At 34.0% G+C, this 26959-nt stretch overlaps 1 protein-coding gene across 1 annotated transcript; it reads left to right on the top strand.

The window, feature by feature from the left end:
* Positions 1 to 235: 235 nt before the first annotated feature.
* elB (elbow B) lies at positions 236 to 26707 on the top strand. Its single transcript, XM_065348456.1, has 2 exons — positions 236 to 872; positions 24708 to 26707. Exons 1-2 carry the CDS (start codon positions 810 to 812, stop codon positions 25836 to 25838), a joined length of 1194 nt encoding a protein of 397 aa, XP_065204528.1. The 5' UTR covers positions 236 to 809; the 3' UTR covers positions 25839 to 26707.
* Positions 26708 to 26959: the final 252 nt, after the last annotated feature.

Here is a 26959-nt window from a genome sequence, read left to right as displayed (position 1 = left end):
AAAACAATCTGCCATCAACTCGACAAGGGAACATTTTACACGCAGTATTCGCGGTTTAGCACAGCACTCGTGAACCTATAAAAAAAAACAACGACTATAGAAAACAAGGTGCAAGAGAATATAAAAAGCCCTCGGCATTGATTTTTTTCCACATTTCACCGTGTGGCAGGCACATTTCACTGGGTAGAAAAAAGTTTTATTTTGTAATATTAATTGGGACTTTAACGCCACGCGATCAACTTGTCAGAAGTTTCAAACGGTATCAGTTCGTGTAGCAAATTATTATGTTTTCCAATTCAGCGCAGCAAACGACCGTCGACCGGTCAAAATACAGAGCAGATTTCCGCGAGGCGCGAATCTCTTCTCACAGAGCTAATTTCCACCAAAATAATCCACCCAACTTCGACAACCAACTGCCATCTACCGGATATTTTCATCAACTGGAACACGAATAGGCGAAAGTTGCACAGACACGATCGTCAGTTGTAAGTCCGAGATGTGTAATGCGGTTTGTTCTTAAGTGTCGGTCTTCGAGTATCACTTATATTCTCGTTTTATTTTAAGATTTTTCAAAAAAAATCATTGTGTTGCAATTGTAAAGTCTCTCGTTGAAGGATTTATATTTTTATGCAACGTTGTGTTAGAAAGATTGTTTATTTATTTTTTTTGTGTGTATGTGACATGAAAATATACTCGTGATAGAAATTTTATCGTATTTTTACGTGTTCGTGTGACAATTTTTTTTTCTTGCCATTGTTTCAATTATTTAATTATTAATCGTCGATGTGTTAGTGAAGTGCAATGTCAAGATGATAACGTCCAACGGAAATCAGTACTTGACTCCGGATTATTTTTCATCGTTACCAACGACAGTAAGTTGACTTATTCGATGATAAATTTTTCTCAAATTTTCATATCGGCTCCAAATTCTCAACGAAGGGGAATACCTCGTATGATGATCGCAGACAATTTATAATTTCCTTTATTCGCAAAACCGAATAGCTCAGGATGAGCTGAAAAAAAACTCGAGTAAAAATTCAAATTCGCCATAAATGAGAATTATTTAACTTGGAACAATTTCACAACGGAAAAGAAGACAGTAATTCAGTCCAAGTTGGAATAATTTTCTGCCTCCGTTTCCTTAAAAAATTCACAACGTCGTAGAAACCTTTTTTTTCACCCTTCAACTTCTTAAATTACCCTTCCCCCCTGCCCTCCTCACTCAGTGATCTAAGTCGCGAAAAACTTGGAATTTATTTCTCAAGTACCGAGAGGCTCGTCTCAGTCTCGCAGGCAGAAGAAAAAAAAAATGCCAGAAACTTTCTAATGATGTTGAACAGTCTTGAAAACTAATATCGATACTTATACCAGTCGTATAAAAAAACAACCTCAGCAAAAACCCCCCTAATCGAGTCGTAACTCTCGAAACGCGAATGTAAAACATATTCGAACGAGTAAAATTTTATACTCGTATCTCGAAGTAATAAAAAATGCAAAGAGTTTTTCAACGTCTCGTCGTATACGTTTTTGCTTTTGCCCGCCTCTGAGATAATTTTCGTCAAAGGATTCACAAGCGACGACATTTTTCACATTTTTAAACAAAAGGGTACAGGGTTTGGGAAGATGATGGAGAAGTTGTTCGTCGTCTCGCACATGCCATGATTTTTTATCGTCCGACGACGACCATGTCCATGTCCAGTTCGTAAAATGATGTTGAAAATATCCGCTGTGATTTTTTTTTCTCTCTCGCCCTTTTAATGAGACTTTTCAAAGTCGTGTTGTAACTTTCCAAGTGTAGAGAAAAATTGGAGTCTGGAGATAAGGTGAAGGGATCGTGTCTGTGAACTTGAAAAACATCGCCGGCGTATTTTTACTTCGCTTTTCTCATCGCCATTTCCCAGTGGTCAAGTTGGAAAAGAATTACTCAGGTTTTTATGTTGGGCGTTGCTTTTATATGTAGTACAACGCACGGCACAATGCTGATGTAATTTTAAGGGTATAGCGAGCAACCAATACATGTGTTGTTTTTGCTGTGTATACGTGAACGAAATTATTTTGGAAAATTTATCGCCTCGTTTCCTTCCTGGTGAATAGAAATCTTTGTATCGATAAGCATCGTGAGTTTATGGTTTTGTGCAATTTGATCATGAGGTAGGGGAATAAGAGGGGGGGGGGTTGAATTGAAAAATGTGGGAAAAATTATTTACTATTTTTGACTGTTGATTAGAATTTTGTTTTGTGATGGTCTTCAGAGCTGTTGGCCTCCAAAATGAGCCCAAAGCAATTTTCCTTTAATCCTCCTCCTTATGAAAAACTCCAAGGAAGAAATTTATTAAGGTTCAAATCTATGAGGTTCAAAACTTTTTGAATAAATGTATATTTCATTTTTTTTTCTTAATAAAAAAATGGAAGTTTTTAAATTAATTTCAAAAATTAACAAATGCACTTTCAGGTCCTGATGGAAATCTAGATCCAAGTCAGATCACCATCTTGCCCCTCCCCTCCTTCCCTGCGGTTTGAATAGTCATTTTTGAGAGCTTTACAGCCTTTTTAACCAATTATCATCACAGGGGTGAATTTTTTAAATGTGTAGATGGGTTGTATTCTTGGTAAAGAAAGATATTTTCATTGAAATTCTCGATGCTCTATGAATATGATCCAATGAATTTCGTTCATCTTGTGCAATATGGAAAATATTGATTCAGAAAAATGATCACCTTTTAGAATTTAATTTTTTTTTCTTCGAAGGTTAGTGTATCATATCTTGGTGAGTCTTGGGGAAAAAATCGCCCCATGAAAAATAGGTTGCAATTTTTTGAAACTTGAGTTTTATTATCATTGATTTTCTCAAAATTGTATACCATCTTATTTTCAAATTTTTTGGCAATGTTTTTCGAAAACTTGAGGATGTAGTACTTATTTGTTTCTATTTCACAATTTTTTACAATTTATTTTGGATAAACTTGCCACCTTTTCGATTCAACTTGAACATTTGATGAGCATCCCCAAATTATCAATGTAATTTCGAACAAATATTAATTTTTTCAAGATGGAAATGATGTCGGTGGACAATTTTGAAAAATCAACGTACTTTGAGGTGGAAAATTGTCTTTATTTTTTGTACTAAAAAATAATCAGTTCAACTCATAGATATTTCTAATTTAGCTTTTTGAGTTTACCTAATTTTGTTGCGATGAATTTTTTCTAAGATCAAAATTAAAGATGCTTAGAATTACCTTTTGCTGTGAAAATGAATTCATTTTTGAAAAATGACGTCATAATCATAATGATTGGGACATTCAAAATTAAATAAACATCATAATAATTTATTTACCCAACACGAAAATCGAAGAAGCGACGTTCAATTGTGTGAATTTTGGAGACAAAAATCCTAAATAACTATTCCTATTTTTTCATAATTCATACCAACGATGAGTTTAATAATTTGATTTTAGACAGAAAAACTCTTTTGCCCTCCCCCCCACCCAAATACAATTCGCAGATTTTTCATTTTTTTTTTCAATCAACTATTTATTTTGGTTCTTGAAAGGCTTATTTGATCAAATCCTATCAGATCAATAGATTCCTCGAATCTGATCTGATCTTCTCAAATTTTTGATCGGATTAGATGCTTTCATAAAGATCTGAACACATCCAACAAGTGTATAACTCTGATAAGGTCTGATTTGATCAAATCCAGTGGTGTGCCGAACAGGGGGGGGGGTTGGTGTGTTTTGAGAAAAATTTTAAAAGGCCAAGGTTTTTCATTTCTTGAGTTATCAATTTTTCAACGTTTTTGCCCCCACGTCACTTGGGCCAGATCATTTTTCTTTTCTTTTTTTCGACTGAAGTTAGAGTTTAGTCAAAACTGCCAGAAAACAGAAAGTTTTAAATTCTGCTAAAATATCAAAAAATGTCCTATTTTTCCCCAAAATTTGGGAACAATGATTTCTAATTTTTGCCAAAATTGGTTGTTTTCAAAAATATGAAAATTATGTACTGGAAAAATGAAGAATCGTGAATTTTCCAGAGCTTTTATTCTAGTCTAGCTCGAGCCCTATTTATATTTTTGAAAATAATATAATTTCCTGAAAACTATCGTTAAAATTTTTAAATTTTGAAGCTATGTGAAAATAAACTTTTTGCTTCTGTATTTATTTGAAGTATAAATATTGATAAGAAATTCATGGTACTTAGTACAATTTGGAAACGTAGAAATGGCCCAAATTGGCATATTTCTTTGATATGTTGTAGCCAAAACCCTTGGGCACAACATATCAAAAAATCAGCCATTTTGGGCTGCAACTTTATGCTAGATGGCCTTGCAACCTCAGAATTTTTGAAAATGGACTTGATGCGTTTTGGAAACGTATGCTTCATTTACTATTCAAATTATCAATTTTTTCAAAGCTTTTGCTCTTACTTCACTTGAGGAAATTTGAATTCTACTGAGCAATTTTTCAAAAATTTTCAAGAATGAAAAATTAACTTCAGAAATTTAAAAAACATATCAAAATCAATTCGTAAAACAACGGGAAAAAAACGTCGAAATTTCATTCAAAAATACTCGTAAAAAGCACAAAATTTTGACTTTGAAACTTATTATATTGAAAATGATTTTTTCGTATCTCACAAATTGTAAATTTTGTGGCTAAAATCGAAAACAACTCTGTTTTCTTTTTGAATTGCATTTTCAAAGGCCAAAAGGCTAAAAAAAACACGAAAAAAATTGTGAATTGTGGATTTTGGATTTCAGTACTTACCAACCCTGCAATAGAACAATTCAATTTTTTTGTTGAGTATAAGCATCGTTTTTGAACATTTTAAATTATTTAACATTTTTATTTTCAACTCTCCTCCCACAATTTGTTGAAACACATCTGGCTAATTATCATAAACAATACAGGAAAGGGGAGTTTGGAGTGAAAATTTTTGTGTCCAATTTTTTTCCCCTTGGGTAGATTTAATCTTACCTATCTGAATTGATCCGAGAAATATTGCAATCCAAACAGATCTGAACAAATGTAAAAATTTTGTATCGCACCATTTTGGGGGGGGGGAGAGAGGGGGAATTGGATTGGATATGTGTAATTGAACTGAAATTAGGTACATAGGTACTTACATTGAACATTTTTAAAAACCTGAACTGAAATGATTGAATCACAGACTTTTTTCCTGGAGGACTTCTCGCAGAAAATTATTGAATTTAATAAAATTAGTTCTATGGACAACCCTCAAATCCAATTCTTTCTGATCAGATCAGAATTTTGATAGGATTAGATCTGTTCATACCATGATCGGATCCATTGATCGATTTGGGAAGTCGAAAATTGGGTTGAATTTGACTATGACGCACTCGAGGTACAATTTTGGGTACCTAAGTTATATGTTGTTCTCGGATTATCAATACTGTATCTTTCTAAAAAAAAATATTTTTCAAAAAGTACGATCAAAGGCCTTCAGTGGGAGGGGAGGTAAGGGGGGACCTCAAAAAATTGAATTAAAATTTTGTAGGGGGAAAAGTGGCCGGAGGAAGCTATTGATTTTTTTGGGAAGAGCCCTTATGCATATTCACACTTTCGTAGTTTGAAAAAAATCGACCAAGTCCAAATCCTGAAATAAAAATTGAAAACGATGTTCAATTTTTGAAGAATTTACTCAAAAACCACTCAAGAGTTGAGGTCCAAAATTCAGGGGGAAAACTCATCTTGGGAGTACTTATGCATCACATGAGTTTCACCTCTGTAGCTTTCGGGGGCCACTGGACCATGCTTATCTTTCTCGAGCCCAACTTTACAGCTCAATTTTGATCAGATTTCAAATTTTAGATATTGCTACGGTCATAAGGAGACATTTTTCATTTTTTTTTCCAAAAATGAACGGACTAAGAACTGGCAAAAAGAATTGAAAAATTGTACCAAAATCGATCAGAACTCAGAAGAGTCACAAAATGGTATAACGAGTTGACAGACATTTCATTTCATTTCAGCCTTTTTCAATTTTCATGCCAATTATTCCAATAGGGACTACAAAACATAAATATCGGTTTGAGAGGCTCCAGAACGGCTTGAAACTATACCAATCGACTCGGGAGAGTCATGACAATGTTCCTTTTTCTGGGTCTTCCCATTTTGCTGGAAATTTTATACGTCGAGTCAACGCTATAATCCAAAGACTGATCATTTCATTTATTGCCCAATCATGCTGATTTAAAAATACATCTGTGTAAAATTCAACCTGAAAATTTGCCAGAAAAATGACTACGAAATGCTCGTGACACGTGAGAAGGACAAATAAGATATGAAACCTGTTGCTTGAACCTGTCTGTAAACACATGTAAAAGATGCACACGTGTGCACAGAGAGCTTTATAGGGAAAAAAATATGTAGGTAATATGGAAAGCAAGAACACCATATACTTAGTACGATACCTCACCGATATGAAATTTAACAATATAATGGTTTCATCGTTCGCGGTCGTTATATTCATCATTCAGCTATAAGGCCCTACGCGGTGTTTTATCGCTTATGCCCCATACCAGCAGCCACCGTGGAGATGTAAATTTTAATTTTTGACTACTGTTATCGTTTCATGTCGCCGTCATCGTCATTATAAATTGGTCGACTGTGGGCTCTGCGCAGTCGCGATGCACAGATATGTATTTCAGATTACCTACATATACGTATATGCATCCACTCAGGTGGAATTTCCATCTCGGTGTTCCTCGTAAATAAATGAGCATCAACGAACCGAGCCCGAGCCATAATCCGCTGGATATTTATATTATTGTCAAACTTGATTATTACCATACAACTCATCCGGCAACCGACATTCGGTACCATAAACGAACTACAGGCATTAATGATATTTCAAATACCTACCATCAGATATCAGCTATCGTTTAGAATTCTCATTTATACAGAAGCTAATACAAGGATTTTAAAACTTAGCCCCCTGCTGTCGATTTTAAAAACCATAACCTAGAAAGAGTTGAAATAAACGAGTCTGCTATCCGAATAGAGAGGTACAGCTGCGGTGATATTATGATCTGAGTTGAGATTAGGTTCGTGATTATTAAAAGTTACGAGTAATTAAATGTCCTACTAGTATTAGGTGTTTTGAAATTATATATTAAATAAAATTATAGGATATGAGCAGGATTTTGATGACAGATGGACTCGTTCTTGATTTTCTTTCTTCAAATGTTTCATCTCAAGAATTTTTTTCCCCATTGAAAATGTGGTCTTGGGTAATTTACGAGCATAAAAAAAATTAAAACCATGATTTTTTTTCAAACTTCTCCCAACTTCACTCAGCAAAATGATCTCCCTCTTCTTCCCATTGCCAAAAAAATCAATCTAACCAAAGCTCGTCAACACACAGCTCATTAACCACCCACCTTTAATCTTTGGCAATCCATTCATCAACCTAACTCGACCACTAAAACGTTACAAATCGTCATTAAAACTCATTTATTTTTTTTTTCGCTGGTCATTCGACATTCACGACAAAATCCGTCTCACGGAATCTCCTACCCGGGTTCGACCTTGTCATGTGACGCGTGTTACTCGACACCTCCGTTATCGTCGATCATTACCTACGTGAAAACTCGCCGAAAAATTAAATCGTTTATTACGTGACCGCTCGCGAGGTTTTATTATTCGACGACAATATTTTCGACACATTTTATGTTGCAAAAGCTCGTAAAAACAGTACCATTTTCATTTGGTAAAATTTAAACTTATTAAACGTCAAAGCTCAAACACTGACATACCGACCAACAAAAGTAATTTCGTGTTCGCGTGAGCGTCTTTTTCATTTGCAAGTAGTTAATCTCGAAAAATACAACATTAATTTATTGTCGCGTTCGTTATATTATTTTCTATACAGGTAGGCAAAAAAGAAAAAAGAAAAGAAATTCCTTCGACTTATAGCCTTTTCCATATGCTAAAAGCTTCTTATCAGCAAGCCTCTTGGAATAAATTTACCTTATAAATACACGATGAAAAGCCTTTTTTTTTTCTTTTCACATACTACACTCCAAGTACATTTATATATTTGTTCTATTGCGAAAATTTACACCGCAGCACGAAACATCTCTCGCGAATAAATCACTGGGCTGAACCGTCGTTTAATAGCTAAAGCTATTAAAATCGTTCGGATTATTTAATAAATGTCAAATATACCCAACTAAAAAGCAAATACTACGTAATCGTACAATTTGCATAATATTTTCAATAATAAAAAATAAAAATAAAAAATAAAGTTTCTTTTAAAACTCTTGCCAAATACCCAAATAGCCCTATAAAAGTTATATTTTCATATTCTCCAATAAATTTTCTCCCTTCGTAACAGCGAAACGCTCGAACGAATCTTTTTTCATGAAAATTTTAAGCCTATTGCCAAATGATGATTATTTTTCGGTAGCTTTTTAACAAATGAAGCAAGTTATACCTAATTTTTTACCCTCTGATGTCCATAGTTCCTGCTCCTCCCCTTCAAGCCATCGAATCTAGAAATATTTTCAATTCACGTTGATAAATTTGCATAAGTTTTGAAATGCAGGCGCTTGAATCGATGTTAGACAAAGGTACACTACATAACAATCCGGCAGACTTGATTTCAAACTGCCTGATGTTGGTGCATAAACAATTTGAATTTTAACAATAAATTGGCGGATGTGGCCTTTTCAATATTTTGTGATGAACCTTTCCCCCCCCCCCCCCTATTCCTGCAAATTTCCAAAAATAATGGCTTACTCTCTGTAAACTGTGAATGCTTGTGTAATTTAATTCTCAAAATTCGAATGAGTGATGGTTTCTTAATAGAAAATGACTTGGGTGAACATTCTGGAAAATATTTCATTGATGAAGTAATGGATGTTTGGCTGCAAAATTTGGAAATAACTGATAGCGAGTAGGTAGCTTTGAAAACTTTACATGATCAAAATACTTCACAATACGTTGTTTAACTTGTTGATGCAAAAGTAGTGACTGAAAAAAAATAAAATAAAAACAAGAAATTTTGTTTGAAAAAAATGAATTATCTTAATTATTCAAGGAAAAATGTGCCTAAAGAATTTTATAAAGTATTTTTTTATTTATTTCTCTTTTTTTTTTGTTGTTGTTAAATAATGGATTGATTAGAACATTTAAAGCTGAAATTTGGGTACCTACTCTAATTCGACTTCCCAAATTGATCAGTGGATCTGATCAAAGGACTAATATTAGATGTAATCGGATCCCTTCAAGTTTTCTATATTGGATCTGATCAGGTGTGAACAGATCTAATTCGATTAAAATTCTGATCTGATCAGATCAAATCGGATTTGAAGGGTGCCTGATCTGATCAATTCATAATATAATATGATTGAATTTACCCAGGAGAAAAAGATTGGATTCAATCAGTTTCGAACAGAACAACCCAGCTCGAAACTATACTCGTATGATTCGATTAGATTTTGATCTAATCAATTTTGATTCTAGGAATATTCAGATCTGATTTTATCTGATATATTTCATTGAATAGGTCTACCTTGATCAGAGAAGTGATGTGTCGTGGAAGGGGGGGGGGTGGGAGATTGAAATTTTCTCAATTTTTTCGCTAGATTTTCTCAACTTTCCACCCCAGACTCCCTCCTCCTGTATTTTTCATGATAATTAGCCGGAAGTTGTCCAACAAATTTTGAAAGAGGAGTTGAAAACAAAAATGTTGAATAGTTTTGAATGTTCAGAAACGACGCTATTACATATATACTCGACAAAAAATTTGAATTGTTCTATTGCAAGATTAGTTCTGAAATCAAAAATCGAAAATTCACAAATTTTTCGAGTTTTTTTTTTTATTTAGCTTTTTGGTCTTTGAAATCAAGTTCAAAAAGAGAACAGAGCTGTTTTCGAGTTTGGCCATATTTACAATTCGTGAGTTACGAAAAAATAATTTTCAATATAAGAAATTTCAAAATCAAAATTTTGTACTTTTTGGTATTTTTGAATGAAATTTTGAAGTTTTTTTTCGTTATTTTACACATTGGCATTGTTTTTTTTTTAATTTTTGAAATTAATTTTTCATCCTTGGAAATTTTTGAAAAATTGCACAGTAGAATTCAAATCTTCTCAAGTGAAGTGAGAGAGAAAGCTTTGAAAAAATTGATAATTTGAAAAGTATAATAACTGGAGCAAAAAAAGTTGATTTTCATTTAGTTTCAAAATTTGAAAATTTTAACGATAGTTTTCAGGAAATTATATTATTATTTTCAAAAATATAAATGGGATCCGAGCGAGGTGAAGGCAAAATCTCTAAAAAGTTCACAATTATTCATTTTTTCATAACATATTTTTCATATTTTTAAAAACAACCAATTTTGGCAAAAATTAGGAATCATTGTTCCCAAATTTTGGAGGGAAAATAGGGCATTTTTTGATATTTTTAAGCAGAAGTTGGAACTTTCTGGCAGTTTTGACAGGAATGCATTGGAGAGAACTCTTTTCTTTGGAAAATTCAACTACACTCTAACTTCAGTCGAAAAAAGGAAAAGAAAAATTATATTATGGGCCGAGTGACGGAAATTTCAGGTTCCGAAAATCTACTGGAGGCTCCAGTAATTTTCAAAAAGTCGCTGGAGGCTCCAAAACGACTTGAAGTCCACCTGCAGTCGACTTCGTAGCGTATTGAAATTAGTTTTCAGAATGCATTTCGGCTTTCCAACTCCATTTGATAAAATTTTGTGGGAATTCCGAGTGCCAAAAATCTGCTGGAGACTCCAGAACTGCTCAAAACTGTTTGAAACAGTTTCCAATCGATTTGGCATGTCGAAAATAGGGTATATCTCAAATTTCAGCTTTCTTGGTCGATTTGGTAAAATTTTGATTTTTCCTTCATTTTTGGCCTAAATTTGATTTTCAAAAATTCATCGAAAATCGAAAAAGGCACTTTAGCTCTTGAAATTTTGGCAGGTGGTGAATTTTTGTCTGATCTTTTGATCACCTTTTGTACGGTTTAAAAAAATTCCTGCAAGTCTTGTTTTGGAACGCAAAATCAGCGATTTCAGCTGACCTGTCAGTCAAAATTGTCGCCATTGTGTAAGTAGAGCCACTTTTTTTTTTGAGGACAAGGGCTGGAAATATTCCTTAGGTCTCTCCCTCTAAGAAACAGAGGGCGCAATGAATCCTTATGCCCCCCTCCTCCAGACTTATTATTCACATGGGTACCTATTATTCTGTTTTAGAAAAATTGAAAATGAATATTTTCTAAAAAAAAAAATTGGCATAAAAACAGATATTTTGAATTTTTTCAACTTTCAATATTGCACCAAAAATACAAAAATGAACTTTGACATCAGAAATAAAATTTTGGTTACATAAGATTTAAAGCATCCTCTTTTGATTTAGTTGGGTTTCGTTTCGATGGGAGAGTTTTATAGTTCAAAAAGTTCCCTTGTCAGCAGGAAAATAGATATTTGCAGCCGACTCGAACCCAAAAGCTCGTAAATGCAAAATTCCAATCCAAAAAAAATTGTTTGGAATGTTCCAAATGTGTTTAAAGAAATTATATGAAGTCGCTGGAGACTCTAAAATGACTTGAACCCACCTGAAGTCGTCTTCAGAGGGTGTTAAAATTAGAGTGCAGAGTAAATTTCGGCTTTCCATCTCCATTTGATGAAATTTTGGGAAATTTCAGGTTTCAAAAATCTACTGGAGACTCCAGTAATTTTCAAAAAGTCGCTGGAGGCTCCAAAACGACTTGAAATCCACCTGCAGTCAACTTCGTAGCGTATTGAAATTAGTTTGCAGAATGAATTTCGGCTTTCCTACTCCATTTGATGAAATTTTGTGGGAATTTCGAGTTTCAAAAATCTGCTGGAGGCTCCAGAACTGCTCAAAATGGTTTGAAACAGTTTTCAATCGATTTGGAATGTCGAAAATAGGGTATATATCAAATTTCAACTTTCTTGGTCAATTTGGTAAAATTTTGATTTTTTCCCCTCATTTTTGGCCTAAATTTGATTTTCAAAAATTCACCAAAAATCGAAAAAGGCACTTGAGCACTTGAAATTTTGGCAGGTGATAAATTTTTGCCTGATCTTTCGATCTACCTTTGTACGGTTAAAAAATGTCGTGCAAGTCCTGTTTAGGAACGCAAAATCTGCGGTTTCAGCTGACCTGTGAATCAAAATGGCCACCATTTGGTAAGTTGGGCCACTGTTTTTTGATGACAAGGGCTAGAAATGTTCCTCAGGACTCTGCCTTCAAGAAAAAAGGTTGTTCCAGAGGATCGACGGGGGTGGGGGTGCAATTGATTCTTATATGCGGGCTCCCCAACTATCGTACCTACCTATTTTTATAAAATTCTAGGAAAATTTGGGAACCCACATTGGTGTCTCTTGATTGAAATTTGATCAAATTTCATGATAAATTATTGATTTTAATATCAATGTGCTCGCATAGGTATGATTCGAATAATCTACCTGATCTGTTGCTGGCATAGGAAACAAGTGGAAACATCACGAAGGCGAATATATTGCCTATTTCTCAAGCACTAGGCAAACTCTCAAACACCCAACTCTCATATTATTCAACGAACGAGTACACTACATTAAAATTCACAATATTATACCAAAATTAGCCGGACCATCGTCGAATAAAAACTTTGTTGACATTTAGTCTTATACTATTGTTAGACGGTTATAATTTATTATGCAACCGCGGCGCTGACTTATAATCCGGGTAAATTTAATTTGTGGTATTTTGTTGCTCGCTGCTCTGTTGCTATCACATGCACCGGATGCTCACAGATTATTTATTGCGGTAGGATTCCGATTGAGAAAAAGAAGCAGAAAAGCAACCAGAGCACAGACGTACACGACGAGGCACCGAGGGAGGCAAAAGGAAAAGTTATAATGTGTTTTACGTACGATACCTCTCGCATAAATGTACATCGCGAGCAAAAGAGTCTTTAAGTTGAAAAAAAAAAAAAAACGCCTCACTTAAAAGGCATAAGACCGAATGAAGAATGTGACTCGGTTCTATAGTACTATAAGAGAAATGCCAGAAGCAATGTTTTAATTTAATGAGTTTCTTTGAAGTAGGCCGTTAATCAAAGCAAGTGAGTTTAAAAACAATCTTAGCGACGTTACTGCATTAAGCGTTTTTCATTCTGTGCAACTAAAAACAGATATAAATTTCGTGTGGCACATGGTTAAATAACCAACAGAAGGAGAAAAAAACACAACTCTTTAAGTATTTTGTTTTCAGTCGTAGAACGTTTGTCGTTTTGCTTGCTTCGTTCTCTCTGTGGGCCTCTTTCTCTAGTCTACATTCTTAATTAACACTAAACATTCTGGGAGTGATTCTACATAGATACAAAACCGAGCACAGATTCTTAGCAAGTTACTATAAGTAGGTACAAAACTCGTACCTATTCTTGTACTCGTATATATATATGTTGGATACATCGCAAACACCCATAAGCCATAATACGAGTATAACACGCTATAAGTACTCGTAAGTGTGTATCTCTCGCTCTGCACCACCGAATAGTTTTAATTGCCCTATAATGAGTCGAACCCTTTGTTCACGAGTCTTCACTATACCATACAACCCCCAATTAAATATACACAAAACACATGTTGGAAATTTCAATTGTTTCGCATTCTCTGTATAAATACACAGAGAGTTATATTGTACTCGTAAAATAAACATCTCTCGGTGGTATTTTCGACGCTTCTATTTCCTAATTTATACACTTCGTCATTATTACGAAGCTATAAAAAATCGAGCATTATTATTTTGGCTGCTTTTAAAAATATCCTATCAGTTTTTTTTTATCGTTCACCTATCGTCGTTCTTTCCCAAAACAGATTTTCGAACGTATTTTAAGAACGAACGGTGATAAATTGCGTTATATAGGTACGTTTTCTCTACATTTATTTGTGTACAGTACGTTTTCCTTCTCTCTATCTTTTTCCCCTTGCTGACTCAATCTTTGCAGTAAATTTTTTTTTTCCTTTTTTGTCTATCTCACTCACTCACACACTTAATCGTGTCGTCGTAAAGTTTTCCTGACGACGATGTTTAAAGAACTGGCGTGTTATGGTGTTTGAGCAGCTGCGAACCTTTGTATCGATATCGTTTCCACGTCGAACTATTTCTATAATTTATTCGCTAATGACCCGTAAATACTTGTGTCGTGTGACGTTCGATGGGTAAATTTACCCGAGCTTTGTTCGCATTATATATAAGGTGCCTGCCTATATAGGAATACAGGCTTGCTACAGCTTATACAGGCCCGTTTCTGGAAGTGACATCGACTATCCGAGACCCGACGCGACGTTCCGAGGCCCGTTAGCGGGTCTCGGAACGTTTTCCTATTAAAAACTATATTTTCATGATGTACACACTTCAGGGATGCTATAGACAAATTTTTGTCTGGGACTCACAAAGTAGGTATCATACCTACAGTATATACAGCTTACCCTACTTCACCCCACACAGAAACTTCATACTCAGGTCATTCCTGTATAAATCACTCCTTGGAGATCGCACCAACGGCTCTAGACCAGGCTTGACAGCCACTAGCAAGGCGCATGCGCGAACGAATTTACCAGGCACTCTTTAAAATTTTTCTAAGTGTCAAAGACGCGGGCCTCGGATCGTCAGTACGATGTACCGGGTCTCGGATAGTAAGCAAGTTCCATATAGATATAGTGTCTGAAGATGAAAAAAAAAAAATTCTTTCGACGTTAATAGAATTCGAAGGTGTACGTGGCAGAATCGTTTTTTTTATAGGTCGAATAAAGTTGGCGTATAATATGTACTCTCGAATGACAGGTTTTAATTGAAATTTCCGCTCAGATTTATTCCTATTTGTAATGCTGGGCGATGTGGTGTCATCATTTGCGAGCTAATTGTGATAAAGCTTCGTTCAGTAGTTAATTTAACTCGTATTTGTGTCAAGAGGTGGCCTCAGGAGGGGAAAAATTAGAGATATGGAGAAGTGTTTTCAAAGCCATACTTGGGTGATCCTCAAAAGTCATAAAATTCTAAAAAAAAAAGAAACATCAAAAATTGCCTACCCCTCAGTTTTGGAACTTGTTCCAACTGATAGAAAAAAAATTATTTGGATGGGATAAAATAATTCAAAATTTTCAAGACTAAAAATTTGAGATACTAAAAATGTCATTTTTTTAATTTTTTGGAGATTTAAAATTTTTATTTATAAATTTTTCATTTAGAAAAAAATCAAAATTAGAGCAAGTTCAAGTACGTAGAAAACTAAAATTTTGTCTATGCCCTGTTTTCGATCATCTAAGTTGATTGGTGGTGGTTTTTCAGCCATTCTGGAGCGTTCAGCGAATTTTTGGATATCCTAGTTTTGGAAAAATTACCATAAAGATGTCCACAATTAGCATATAGGTACTTATGATCAGACCTGTTCCATCAGATTTTAGGTCAAATCTGATCAAATCCATTCTTTGGAACCAATAAGGTACATATTATTAGACTAGATAAATTTATTCAGACCAGATAAGATCCGATTAGGAGACCTGTTGGATCATAAATCTGATCAAGCTTGTTTGATTAGATATGAAAACCTGAACTGAAATAATTGTTGGATATAATCAGATCAAATCCGAACACTCCTCAGGTTCAATTTGAACTGATCAGATCAGAATTTTGATCAAATCCATCAATCAATCAATTTGGGAAGTCGAAAATAGGGTACTTACATTTTAACCAAATTTCAGCTTTGTAGCTCAAGATCAAATTTCAACTTTCAATATTGACATGTAAAGTAGGTACATTTTTCATTTTTTTTTTCAAAAATGAACGGATTAGAACTGGCAAAAATGAATATATATTTTGAAAATGTGTGTCTAAATCGATCAAAGGAGTCACGAAATAGTAGGTATAACAGGGTGTTACAAAAGTCCTGCAGTTGTCCCACTTTTCATCAAAAAGTCCTATTTTTTTTCAATCAGACTTTGAAAGTTTTCAATTCATTTCTCCTTTCTTTGGAATTTTGAAGGTGTCTGATCAGTGATCACATCTGATTCGATCTAAAGTACTTCTTTGAATAAATAACGTTGGAAAAAATTACGACAAAAAAATTCACTTGATCCAAACACTTTCTATTTCTGCATCAGGATTCCTCTAAATGATTCTCTTTTCAAGAAAAACCCTTCCTCGAAAGCAAAACATCCCAAATTTTTGAAAAAAAATTCAAATTTGACCCAAATTATTTTTGGGTTAAAAATTCAAAAAAAATAAAAATCTTATTGAATTGACTTTCATTAACTGAAATTCAGTCTGTATCATATTTTCAATCTCCCAAGTTGATTGGTGATAGTTTCAAGATGTTTTAGAGCCAGAGGATTTTATTATTATTATTTTTTTAAAATAATCTTTATTAGAAAATTTTGATTCTGAATCGAAACAAAAAGTTTTTGAAAATAAGTGCTGGAAAATCAATCGACATGGTTACAAAGACAGTAAATACGAGTTTATAGAAGCTGAATTTCATTTCCACTCTCTTTACATAATCTTTTCTCAAAACTGGAGCAACCGAAAATCCGTTGAAGGCTCCAGAACGGTTCTAAACTTTCACCAATGAACTCGGGAGGTCAAAAATTTGGCACACATCAAATTTCAGCTTTCCAAGTAAATTTGGTAATATTTTGATTTTTCTATTTTTTTTTTTTTTTTTTTTTTTTTTTAAATGAACTAAAAATCGAAACATTAATTTCAGAGCTTGAAATTTTGACTAGTGTATTTAGGATCCTTCGTCGATTCTCTTTTGTCTGGTTCATAATTTTGTGATGCGATTTGGAATACATCACTTGTCAGTTGTCACAGTTCCACCAAACAATGTCGGTCCTCTTCAAAAATTAATGTGAAAATGCAAAATCAAAGTCTCGAAACTTTTCATTTCTGGTCAGAATCTTTTTAGATAACCCATTTTCAAAAAAAAAAAAAAAACTCTCACAGACTTCTGAAAAACATTTTTGTTTTGTTTTGTATTGTTTTTTAAACTTTGGGGGCTCCATGCGAGAAAACCAAAATTGCTTGAGGCATTAGGTACGTGACTTTTTTGTTGTTGAAAAATTGTATTTTTTTGAAATGAAAAATTTTCAGCAAATTTTCAAAGATTGTGATTCATTTCATTTTTTTTTCAATTGAGGAGACAAAGATTAGAGGGGAAGGGGGGTGTCAAGAAAAATACGATTATTTAGAAAAATTCTGGCACAAAAATGAAAGTTTCAATTTTAGATGAGTAAATTAAATTTTTTGTGGGCCAAAAATGAGCAAAAAAAATCAAAACGTTGCCAAATTTACCCAGAAAGCTGAAATTTTGTACTTATGTACCTTAGGTACTCGTATTTTAGATCACCTTAATTGATTGAAACCGGTTTCGAACCCTTTTTTGAGACGTTTCGAATCCCCCCAAAAATTTTTCAAAATTGAAATTTCCACAACATTTTATCCAGTCAAGTTGGAAAGCTAAATTTACTCTAAAATCTAATTTTGAAAACTGAATCCTTGACTATAGAGATACCCAGTTTCAAGCTGTTCAGGAATTCCCGGGAACTTTTCGAATTTCCAATAGTTCAAGTACCTCACCGACAAGCAAAAATCAAAATTGAACGAGCTGGGGGTCAATTTTGGTATTTTTATGGCACTTTTTGATAATCCGAAATTCCCAAAATATGTTTAAAGACTTCAGAACAGATTTAAATCAGCTTCAATGGACTCAATTCGTTGAAATTGGGGTATAAAGTGAATTTTAGTTTTCCAACTTCATTCAGTAAAGTTTTGTGGACATTTCAATTTTCAAAAATTCACTGGAGGCCTCAGAATTGCTCGATTCGGTGGGCTGAAAATAAGTGAATTTTAGTTTTCTAACTTCATTCAGTAAAGTTTTGTGGACATTTCAATTTTCAAAAATTCACTGGAGGCCTCAGAATTGCTCGATTCGGTGGGCTGAAAATAAGGTTATTACCAAATTTCAGCTTTTTAAAAAATGTAAAAAAAAAGTCAATTTGGTGAAATTATAATTTTTTCTCATTTTTGGCCTCTTGATTTTCAAAAAATCCGATCGGATTAGTTCTGATCTGGTCTGATCTGGATTAAATCCAAGTATTCTGATCTAGTCAAATCCAATCAGATCTCCCCTATTTGATTTAATCAGCTTTGAACAGAATGATGCAATACAATCAAGTCGGGTCTAACTGGATCCATGGAATATTGGGATCTACGTAATCAGATCTGATCAGATTCAATCATTTTCTTCTGCACTACTTATCTCTTACGATTTGAATCATCTTTTTCTTCTTTTTCGATCGCAGAGTATAGATAAGTATTCGCCATTTTCAGAGAAAAAAAAGGAAACCCCTTCCAGCAAAAGACGAAAAAAACACCCATTCGCCTACGAAAAATATCGCAGCAACAAAATCTGCGTACGTTAACACACTAATGTATGTGTGTGGTTATCGATGCGTCAAAAATGTACCCCTTTATTTTTATTTTATTTATTTATTTATTTTTTTGGCATTTAATCCGACACCCTTTTTGTATACGAGCATATTTTCGAATATAGCTATTTACGCAGTCGAGCAAAAAGAAATCTGCGACTGTAATAAATTCTAGGTTGGTAAAAATTTCCATTGAAAAAAATGACAATATTGTTCGTCGGCTGCGAGCTGTCGATAAAAATCAATTTATTTATAGTACCAATTCTCGCGATGATGTCGTATCGAAAAAGGACACGATTGGGCCAGGGTTGAAGAGGGAGAACAGTTCTCTCTCGATAACACACACACAGGAAAGCTAAAGCAGGATGATGTGAGGTAGACAGGGAGGAGTAAAAAAACCAATATAATATAAGGGTTTTTGCAATATACGAGTACGTACGATGCAATGCAGGCGTATTTAAAATGAAATATTAACTCTTTAAAACGTTCATAATCGTATATTGAAACGGTCAGTCGGAATAAAAATTTGAAACGCAGACATAGCATGATGTAAATTCATTAATCAGAAAGAGAGCATACAGGCAGACTGCCTGGACGAGAAGGAACGGTGGCGGGGGGTGGGGGGCGGGCTTGTAGACGTACCTAGTACGTGTAAAAACCGGGTTCGTTTGACCGTTTGTACGCGTAATTACATTGTACATTTTATCGCCGTAGCCGATGAATTATTACGGAGAATTTTATGCAATTTTAATACGTTTCGCCGCCTCGTTCGAGCAACTAATAATTTCATCAAAATTTATGAACAAGTAATGACAAGTTTACGCCCGTTAATATTGGTATTACATTGTGAGGTTATACTGCTAGCTCGCTGCTAAAGGTATTATATAGGAAGAGAGCACGGACGTGGACGTCGACGGTTTAAATTGTCAGTTTCGTGTTTTCAATCATAATCGTAAATCATGATGATTTAATTCGTAAACATCGCAAGTCGCACGATGTTTCTGCCATAAATATGGTCCGCGATGGTAATAAATACTTGGAAAAGTTACAGTCGACTGGGAATATATTTGCATATTTTATGGCGTAATAAGTTCTCCTCTGCGCGCTATACCACCTATAAAAGTTCAACATCGATGATGTATTTATGCTGAAGGTGCCGCGAACTGAATATCGTGTAACCGGGTCAATTCGTTCCCCCTCGATTGGTGGCAGATTCGTACCAACGATTTTATTTTATTTTTTGTGGTACCTGTATACGACCTGTATGACTTTATGGTAGCGAATCGTGCAGTTTAGTGAGTCAGTATCTGCCATATAGAATCATCACTGAATATGGGAGGTAATGTGCAGTGGCATGTTCGGGATTTTGAGGAACTTGAATTTTGACTCATTCCACGGTCATAGGTAACTGGAAATCTCTTTTTTTCAATTTTCTTCAACCTCAAAACGATGTCCTCCACAGTCAAATGAAAAAGGTTGCAATTGATCAAATTTGAACGGATCCTATTAAAACATAGACTAGGTCGTCAGGTCAAATTGCATCCAGAAAAATGCACAGATTTGATCTGATTCTGATCAGAGTTTCCCCGATTAATCCGATGAAAATTTTATGTCCTGATCAGATCTTATTATAATTAGGTCACATCAAATTGGATCCAAGGAACGTCCAAATCTGATCTGATCTGACCTATAACCAGGATCAATCATGTTCCACTATACAGGCACTGGCACTCATAACTGGAAATATTTCAAGCTCAAGTTTTCCAATGATCCAATCCTCATTCCCTTATTTTGATTGGTTTTTTGTTTGAATAGTTGATGCATAAAGATTTGATGTGATCGGATCAAAAAAATGACCAAATCTGAGCAGATCTTATCAACTTATCTTTGATCAGACCTGTTTGGACTGGAACAGATCCAATCGTATTTTCCTCCAAGAATTGGAAAAAATGTTACAAAACACTATTAAAATAAGGAAGTAGAAAATAATAAAAATTTGGTCTGTTCCACTGAAACTGATGAATGAAAAAATAATAATATAAAAACTACCTATATAAAATTTAGGAAATCATTGGGGTGGAAATTGTTGAAAATTATGTAAAATAAATAGCTATAGTGAAGCCACGTCTCCAATAAGGTCGTGATGCTGTAATTTTGGAAAAAATATTTTCCCAATTTTCATACCCATTACCTTAATTGAGTTCGATTTGAATTGATTTCAAGTGTTACACAGTTTTTTCAATATTACAATGCATTTTTCTCTTCAAAAACTAGAAGTGACCTTATTAGGAACTGGGCAAACATTTGTGGAAATTTCTCTACTCTGAAAAATGTGCAGGGGCTCCAAAACTTTTCAAAAGGGTTCAAAACCGGTTTCAATCGATTAAAGGTGTCGAAAATAATTTCATCTTTGAAAAGATCTAAGTTTTTAAAAATCAAAGAACTTGTATTAATAACCTTTTTAGGTTAAGAACAGAAATAAATGGTCTAAAAAAAAATCGTTGAAAAAATCTGCCGAGGGCTTCAGAATTTCTCAAAAAGGTTCGAAACCGATTTCAATCGATTAAGGGTCGAGTCAAACATAATTTCATCTTCAAAAAATGTGCAGGGGTTACCAAAACTTTTCAAAAAGGTTCGAAACTGGTTTCGATCCATTAAGGGAGTCGAAAAAAATTTCATCTTTAAAAAATGTGCGGGGGTTCCAAAACTTCTCCAAAAGGTTCGAAACCGGTTTCAATCGATTAAGAGAGTCGAAAATAATAATAATTTTATCTTTGAAAAAATCTGCTGAGGGTTCCAGAACTTCTCAAAAGGACAAGACAAGACATTTATTTTTAAAGTGCTTACAACACAAGAATATTTTGATTTTAAAAGCACTTATACTATTTTTTGAAAAATTAAACTAGATGGAGTAAATTATCATTTTTGATTAACTTAATAATATTATTAAAATTTAATTTATTATCAAGGGTTTGAAAGCGGTTTCAGTCGATTAAGGAAGTCGAAAATAAGGTACATACAACATTTCATTTTTCCAGATAAATTTGGTAAAGTTTTAACTTTTTTTTCTCATTTCTGGCCCAAAAATATTTTAAAAATTCACTCTAAGTTTTGACATTTTTTTTTTCAAATTTTCAAATTTTTTATATCAAGGAAAAAATTTTAATCGGAATTTTTTTTAGTCTGCACAAAAAAATTGAGAGAAGGTTCGAAAATTCAGCATGTGGCAAACTTTCAGGTATCGAACATTTTGATTTTTTTGTACCTAAGTTGAAAAAATTGAAATTCGAATCCAACATGCACCTCTAAAAGTCTATGAAAACATGAGTTTGGGTTACGAAAATTTCCCAATTTATTTTGAAAAAAGAGATGAGTTTATTAAGAGGCTCAGGAATCCTTCCATCAAAAAAGAATGAGTTGAAATGCAACATCAGCGGGTTCAAAAATATCACAAAATGTATTCCGGACACGATTCTTTTGAACTATATCTTTTTCAAAATTCAACCAAAACTAAGGGGGGAGGGGAGGACGATATATACTTAGATCTGTTTATGTTTAATGACAACTGACAGAAAATTTTTAAATTGAATGAAACTAAAATCGAAGGAGAAAGGAAAAAAAATCACTCGTTAAAATTTCAGATGCTAAAGTGCATTCTTCGATTTTTGCTGAATTTTTGAAAAACAAAGGGCTGAAAAGGGGAGAGGGAATCAAAATGTTGTATAATCAACCTAGAATACTGAAATTTAATATACACTCTATTCTTGACCTTCAAAATCGATTGAAAACGTTTTAAAATTGTTTTGAGTATAGTTTTGGAGCCTTCAGCAGATTTTTCAGAAGTTTATATTTTCACAAAATTTTATCGAATGGAATTGGAAAGCTAAAATGTATTTTAAACTCCAATTTTAACATGTTGAATTGATCAGAGATGGTTTGAAGCCGTTCTGGAGCCTCCAGCTGTATTTTAGAAATGTCGAATTTTCAAAAAGTGTCATGAAAATTATTCAAAATCAACTTCGGTGCTTGTTTATTAGAGCCGTTTGCAACTTAATGGATATTTTAGTTCTTGAAGATGTCTGAATGTACTCAAAGTTAATTTTAATTGCTCTAACAACAAATGACACTTTTTGGGAATCTAAAGTTTCCAAAATATATGTCCAAATACTTACCTCATAAAAGAACCTGAAACCATCTCCAATCGACTTTAACTTGTTGAAATGAGGATTTGAGGAAGTAAAGTAAGTTTCAGCTTTATAAATTTATATTTGGGTAAAATTTTGTCTACATATATATTCAAACATTGAAAAATCTACCTTACTGGAAGCTCCTAAGCTTCTCAAAATTGTTCGAAACCGTTTCCAGCTAATTTGAAAAATCGAATTTAAAATTTTTAAGTCAATTTGGTGAAATTTTCATATTTTTTTCCTTTTTGGTCTGAATTTGATTTCAATAAATTCACCAAAAATCAAAAAATTCACTTAAGGCTCCTAAGCAGACAAATTTTGTAGCCATTGAAAAAGTATCTGAAAAAACATCTGGTGAAATTTAATTCAAACGGTCAAAAATACCAAACTCCAGATTTCTTAGTTAGTTTAGTTCAATTTTGATTGAATTCCAGATTTTTTGAATAGTATTTTTTGCATTTTTGGGCCTTCAGTTTTCAAAAAAATCATCAAAAATCCAAAAATGAACTTCGGCACTTGAAATTTATAATGTAGGTAGCTTTGGTTTTATGTTGGAATACCTTCTTTCTGAGCGAATCTAATCAGATCAGATCTGATCACTTTCCTTTGAGCAATATGATTTTACCTGTTCAGATCAACTCGTATCTCAAAGTTGTAATCATCAAATCATGAATTTCGGCATTTCCATCTCCATTTGATAAAATTTTGAGAAATTTCGAGTTTCAAAAATCTGCTGAAGGCTCCAGAACTGCTCAAAACGTTTTGAAACAGTTTCCAATCAATTTGGCATGTCGAAAATAACCTTAGGGTACATCCCAAGTTTCATCTTTCTTGGTCAATTTGGTAAAATTTTGATTTTTTCCCCTCATTTTTGGTCTAAATTTGATTTTCAAATGAAGTAATTTTAGAGATCAGTTATTTTTTTCTGATATTTCTGCAGGAGCTGCTCTTGAATTCAGATTGCTTGTTCTACAAGTTCTTTTAATGCTTGTGCTTATTACTCTCAAATAGAATTCTATTAGGTAGGTATACTTATGTTTACATTCAAGAGTTCTCGTTCAATATGCGATATACGTACAGTACTCAGTTTAACACGAATACATGATCTTCATGATCACTTTCTCAAGTACAAGCAAATCCCTATAGATCTCCCTCCCCTCCATCATAATCATATTATCATTAAACACAATATACAGCATCTTTTAGCACACACAGTAGCATCATTGAACCAAATACATACATATAGAAAACACGACGACACGAATGAAAAAATAACGCTGAAATAAAAATCTACCTATCTAATATGTAAATTGTCGTGAATATTGAACGCATAGGTACCTACATAAAGATTATTAATATGTATAACGAACGTGAAAATGCAAAATCGTGATAAATATGAATGGAGAGATGAAAAGAACTGAATAAATGAAATATTTAAATATTTTAAGTAAGCTTTTCGATCATACGCTTCCGTGTTCTCTTCAAACTAAAAAAAAAAAAATAATAAAGAACATCTTCATTTACATACATTTTAAACAACTGGCATTAAAAATATATGGTGAATGAAAAGCGATGCGAAGCTTTAGGTACGCTTTAGCACTGCAATTTCAACAAGAGCAATAGGTAGGTAAATGAATAGGGCAGTGAGCTGTGTGAATTGATGCAGAAGGTAAATTTTACCTAGTCTCGTAGCAGATATTTCTTCATAATAAATTATAAAGTTGGAAGTGAAAATATTTTTTTATTTAATTTGGAGTCGAGCTTGCTCGATGGTAATTTAAATTAAATTTACTTAAGAGAGAAAAAACTGCATTTTTGTATAAATAAAGAGAAAATGTATTAGTTATATAAGTGAAGTGGAGTGAGCAGGGAGAGGGGGAGAAAGCTCGAGAAAATAAGTAGGTGTTTCTCATTGGCAGGAATAAAAAAAATTACTACCCACGAATGAACTTGTACTACGACCATCTATATTCTATATTTATTATTAAGTACTTCAAATTAATTTTTTAATGCAGGTAATTAACCTAGATTTCGTTTCGTTTTTGTTGCAGTTGGATTCGAAAAAGAGCCCTTTGGCTTTACTGGCCCAAACATGCAGTCAAATCGGATCAGATTCGCCGAATACCAAATCGTTGAACTCGAGCTCGGATAAATTATCGAATAAAAACCAAAGAGAAAAATCATCTCCTTCTTCTTCGTCCAACGGTTCATCTCCGGTAGCTCCGAAGTCGAGCTTTAAACCCTACGAAAGCTGTCTGAAAGACGACTCGACGAAACAATCCAACGATAAAAAATCGCCACCTAAAATGCTACATCATCAGCCATCCCAAGACTCTGGCAAACTGGTATCTTCGCCAAGTTCTTCGCCTGGTACCAGGAGGACACCTACGATGGCCCAAGACACGCCATCGACTCGACCTCAAAGTAATCCTACAACGTCTAGTCCACTAACTAAAACGACAGATCCGTTAAGTTCCTTGAAATCGTTATCTCTACCGACGTCCACATCGCATAACCTTATTCCTAACTACCCTTCATTACCATTAGACGTAATGGCCTCTAGTCTGCTATCACATCCTTTGAAAGCTGCAGGTATGAATCCGTATCTGAACTATGGTCGATTGAAGACCGCCGGATCGTCAGCTGAGAGCATGATTCCAATTTGCAGAGACCCATACTGTACCAGTTGCCAATTGAGTTCGCATTTACTGGCTGCATCTGCCCAAAATGGCAAACCGTGCCCTCCTGGGTGCACTCAATGTGATATCAAATCTCCTAATTTCTTATCCGGTAATCACGGAAATACCTTGGCTGCAGCTTATGCTCAGGCTCAGCTAGCAGCGCTGGCAGCTGCTTCTCAGATGCCTTACATATGCTCGTGGATCGGAGGCGATGCCACGTATTGTGGAAAACGATTCCTCACCTCGGAGGAACTCCTGCAGCATCTCAGAACCCATACTTCGTCCGAGTCGCTGCTAAATGTGTCTGCTCACTCGTTACTCAATCGATCCTACCCGACGCCTCCTTTGAGTCCTCTGTCTACGGCTAGATACCATCCTTACTCGAAACCACCATTTTTACCACCGTCGCTTTTCCCTATGCAAGCTAATCCCGCCATGCATCCGGCTTTTCCACCGTATTTGTTTTATAACTCGAAATTAGGATCGGCTTCTCATCATTAAGACTACTTTTTTTTCTCTTCTGATCCCTCCTGATCCCTTTTTGATTTTTTCCGATGTGTTGTTTTCATTACTCGAATAAGTGAAATTGTGTGATTGATTAAACGCTTCTCGTCGAAAAAAATGATTCTGTTTTTCAAGGGCGACCAATTCGCCCATGATCTCCTGCGCAGATTCCCAGTTTCAAAAATATCTAAGTACATACCTGTAATTTGAAATATGCCACAGCAATTTATGTGCTTCTAAAGCTATTCATATGTAGGTATTCAATAAGCCATGTTTTAGTGTAAATTATGTACAACAGCTTCTCGACACCTTTCCCCTCATCCCTCAGCCTGTATATGTACTTTCATCCCTTCATTATCAGTTCCCCAAATTACAAAAAAATCATTATTCCATTTACTCTTTTTTTCTTCTTCTTCTTCGAAACTTGTTCATTATTTTTTAATATTTTTTTGTTTTGAGACGTTTTTGTATTATTTTTAAAGAAAAAAGAGAGAAAAAAAGAAGAAAAAAAAACAAGTGCAATGATTTATATGTATAATTTACTCGTGTATTTCAATGTAATACTTACGTATCTGATGAAAATACCTTAAGTATGGTTCTTTTCTTTTTTCTTTCTTCTTTTTTTTGAGTTTTGTTTTCGTCGTCAAAATCACTGTTAACCGTTTTTTTGTTATTTTTTTTTTGTTAATATTTAAATTGTGGTATTTTTTAAGGTACTCGTATTATTTTATTAGTGTAGAGGTGTTTGAAAATTACCTCTCATTAATACGAAACGGATATAATTACGTTGATATTTCGCATGTGTGACTGAATACGTAATAAACGATGGTATTTTTATTACGAAAATATACAAGTTTTCAATTTTACGTATTAGTTTTTTTTGTAGGGATGTTTTTTTTTTGGATTGAGATGTTAGTGTTATGTTATTGGAAAATATTCATTGGGTAATCTTTCACTTTGGACCATTTCCAAATTGGATGAATTTTATCGTCAAATTTTCGATTTACCTACTTATCTTATCTGATTGGTTTGAACTGAATGAATGGAATTGGAAATTCATAAAGCCATAGTAAGTATAAAATTGTCATGCTGAAATTTGGCAGCAATTCTGAATGACT

The sequence above is a fragment of the Planococcus citri genome, chromosome 2 (assembly GCF_950023065.1).
Source record: "Planococcus citri chromosome 2, ihPlaCitr1.1, whole genome shotgun sequence".
NCBI lineage: Eukaryota > Metazoa > Arthropoda > Insecta > Hemiptera > Pseudococcidae > Planococcus > Planococcus citri.
This window is presented reverse-complemented; position numbering and strand designations above follow the sequence as displayed.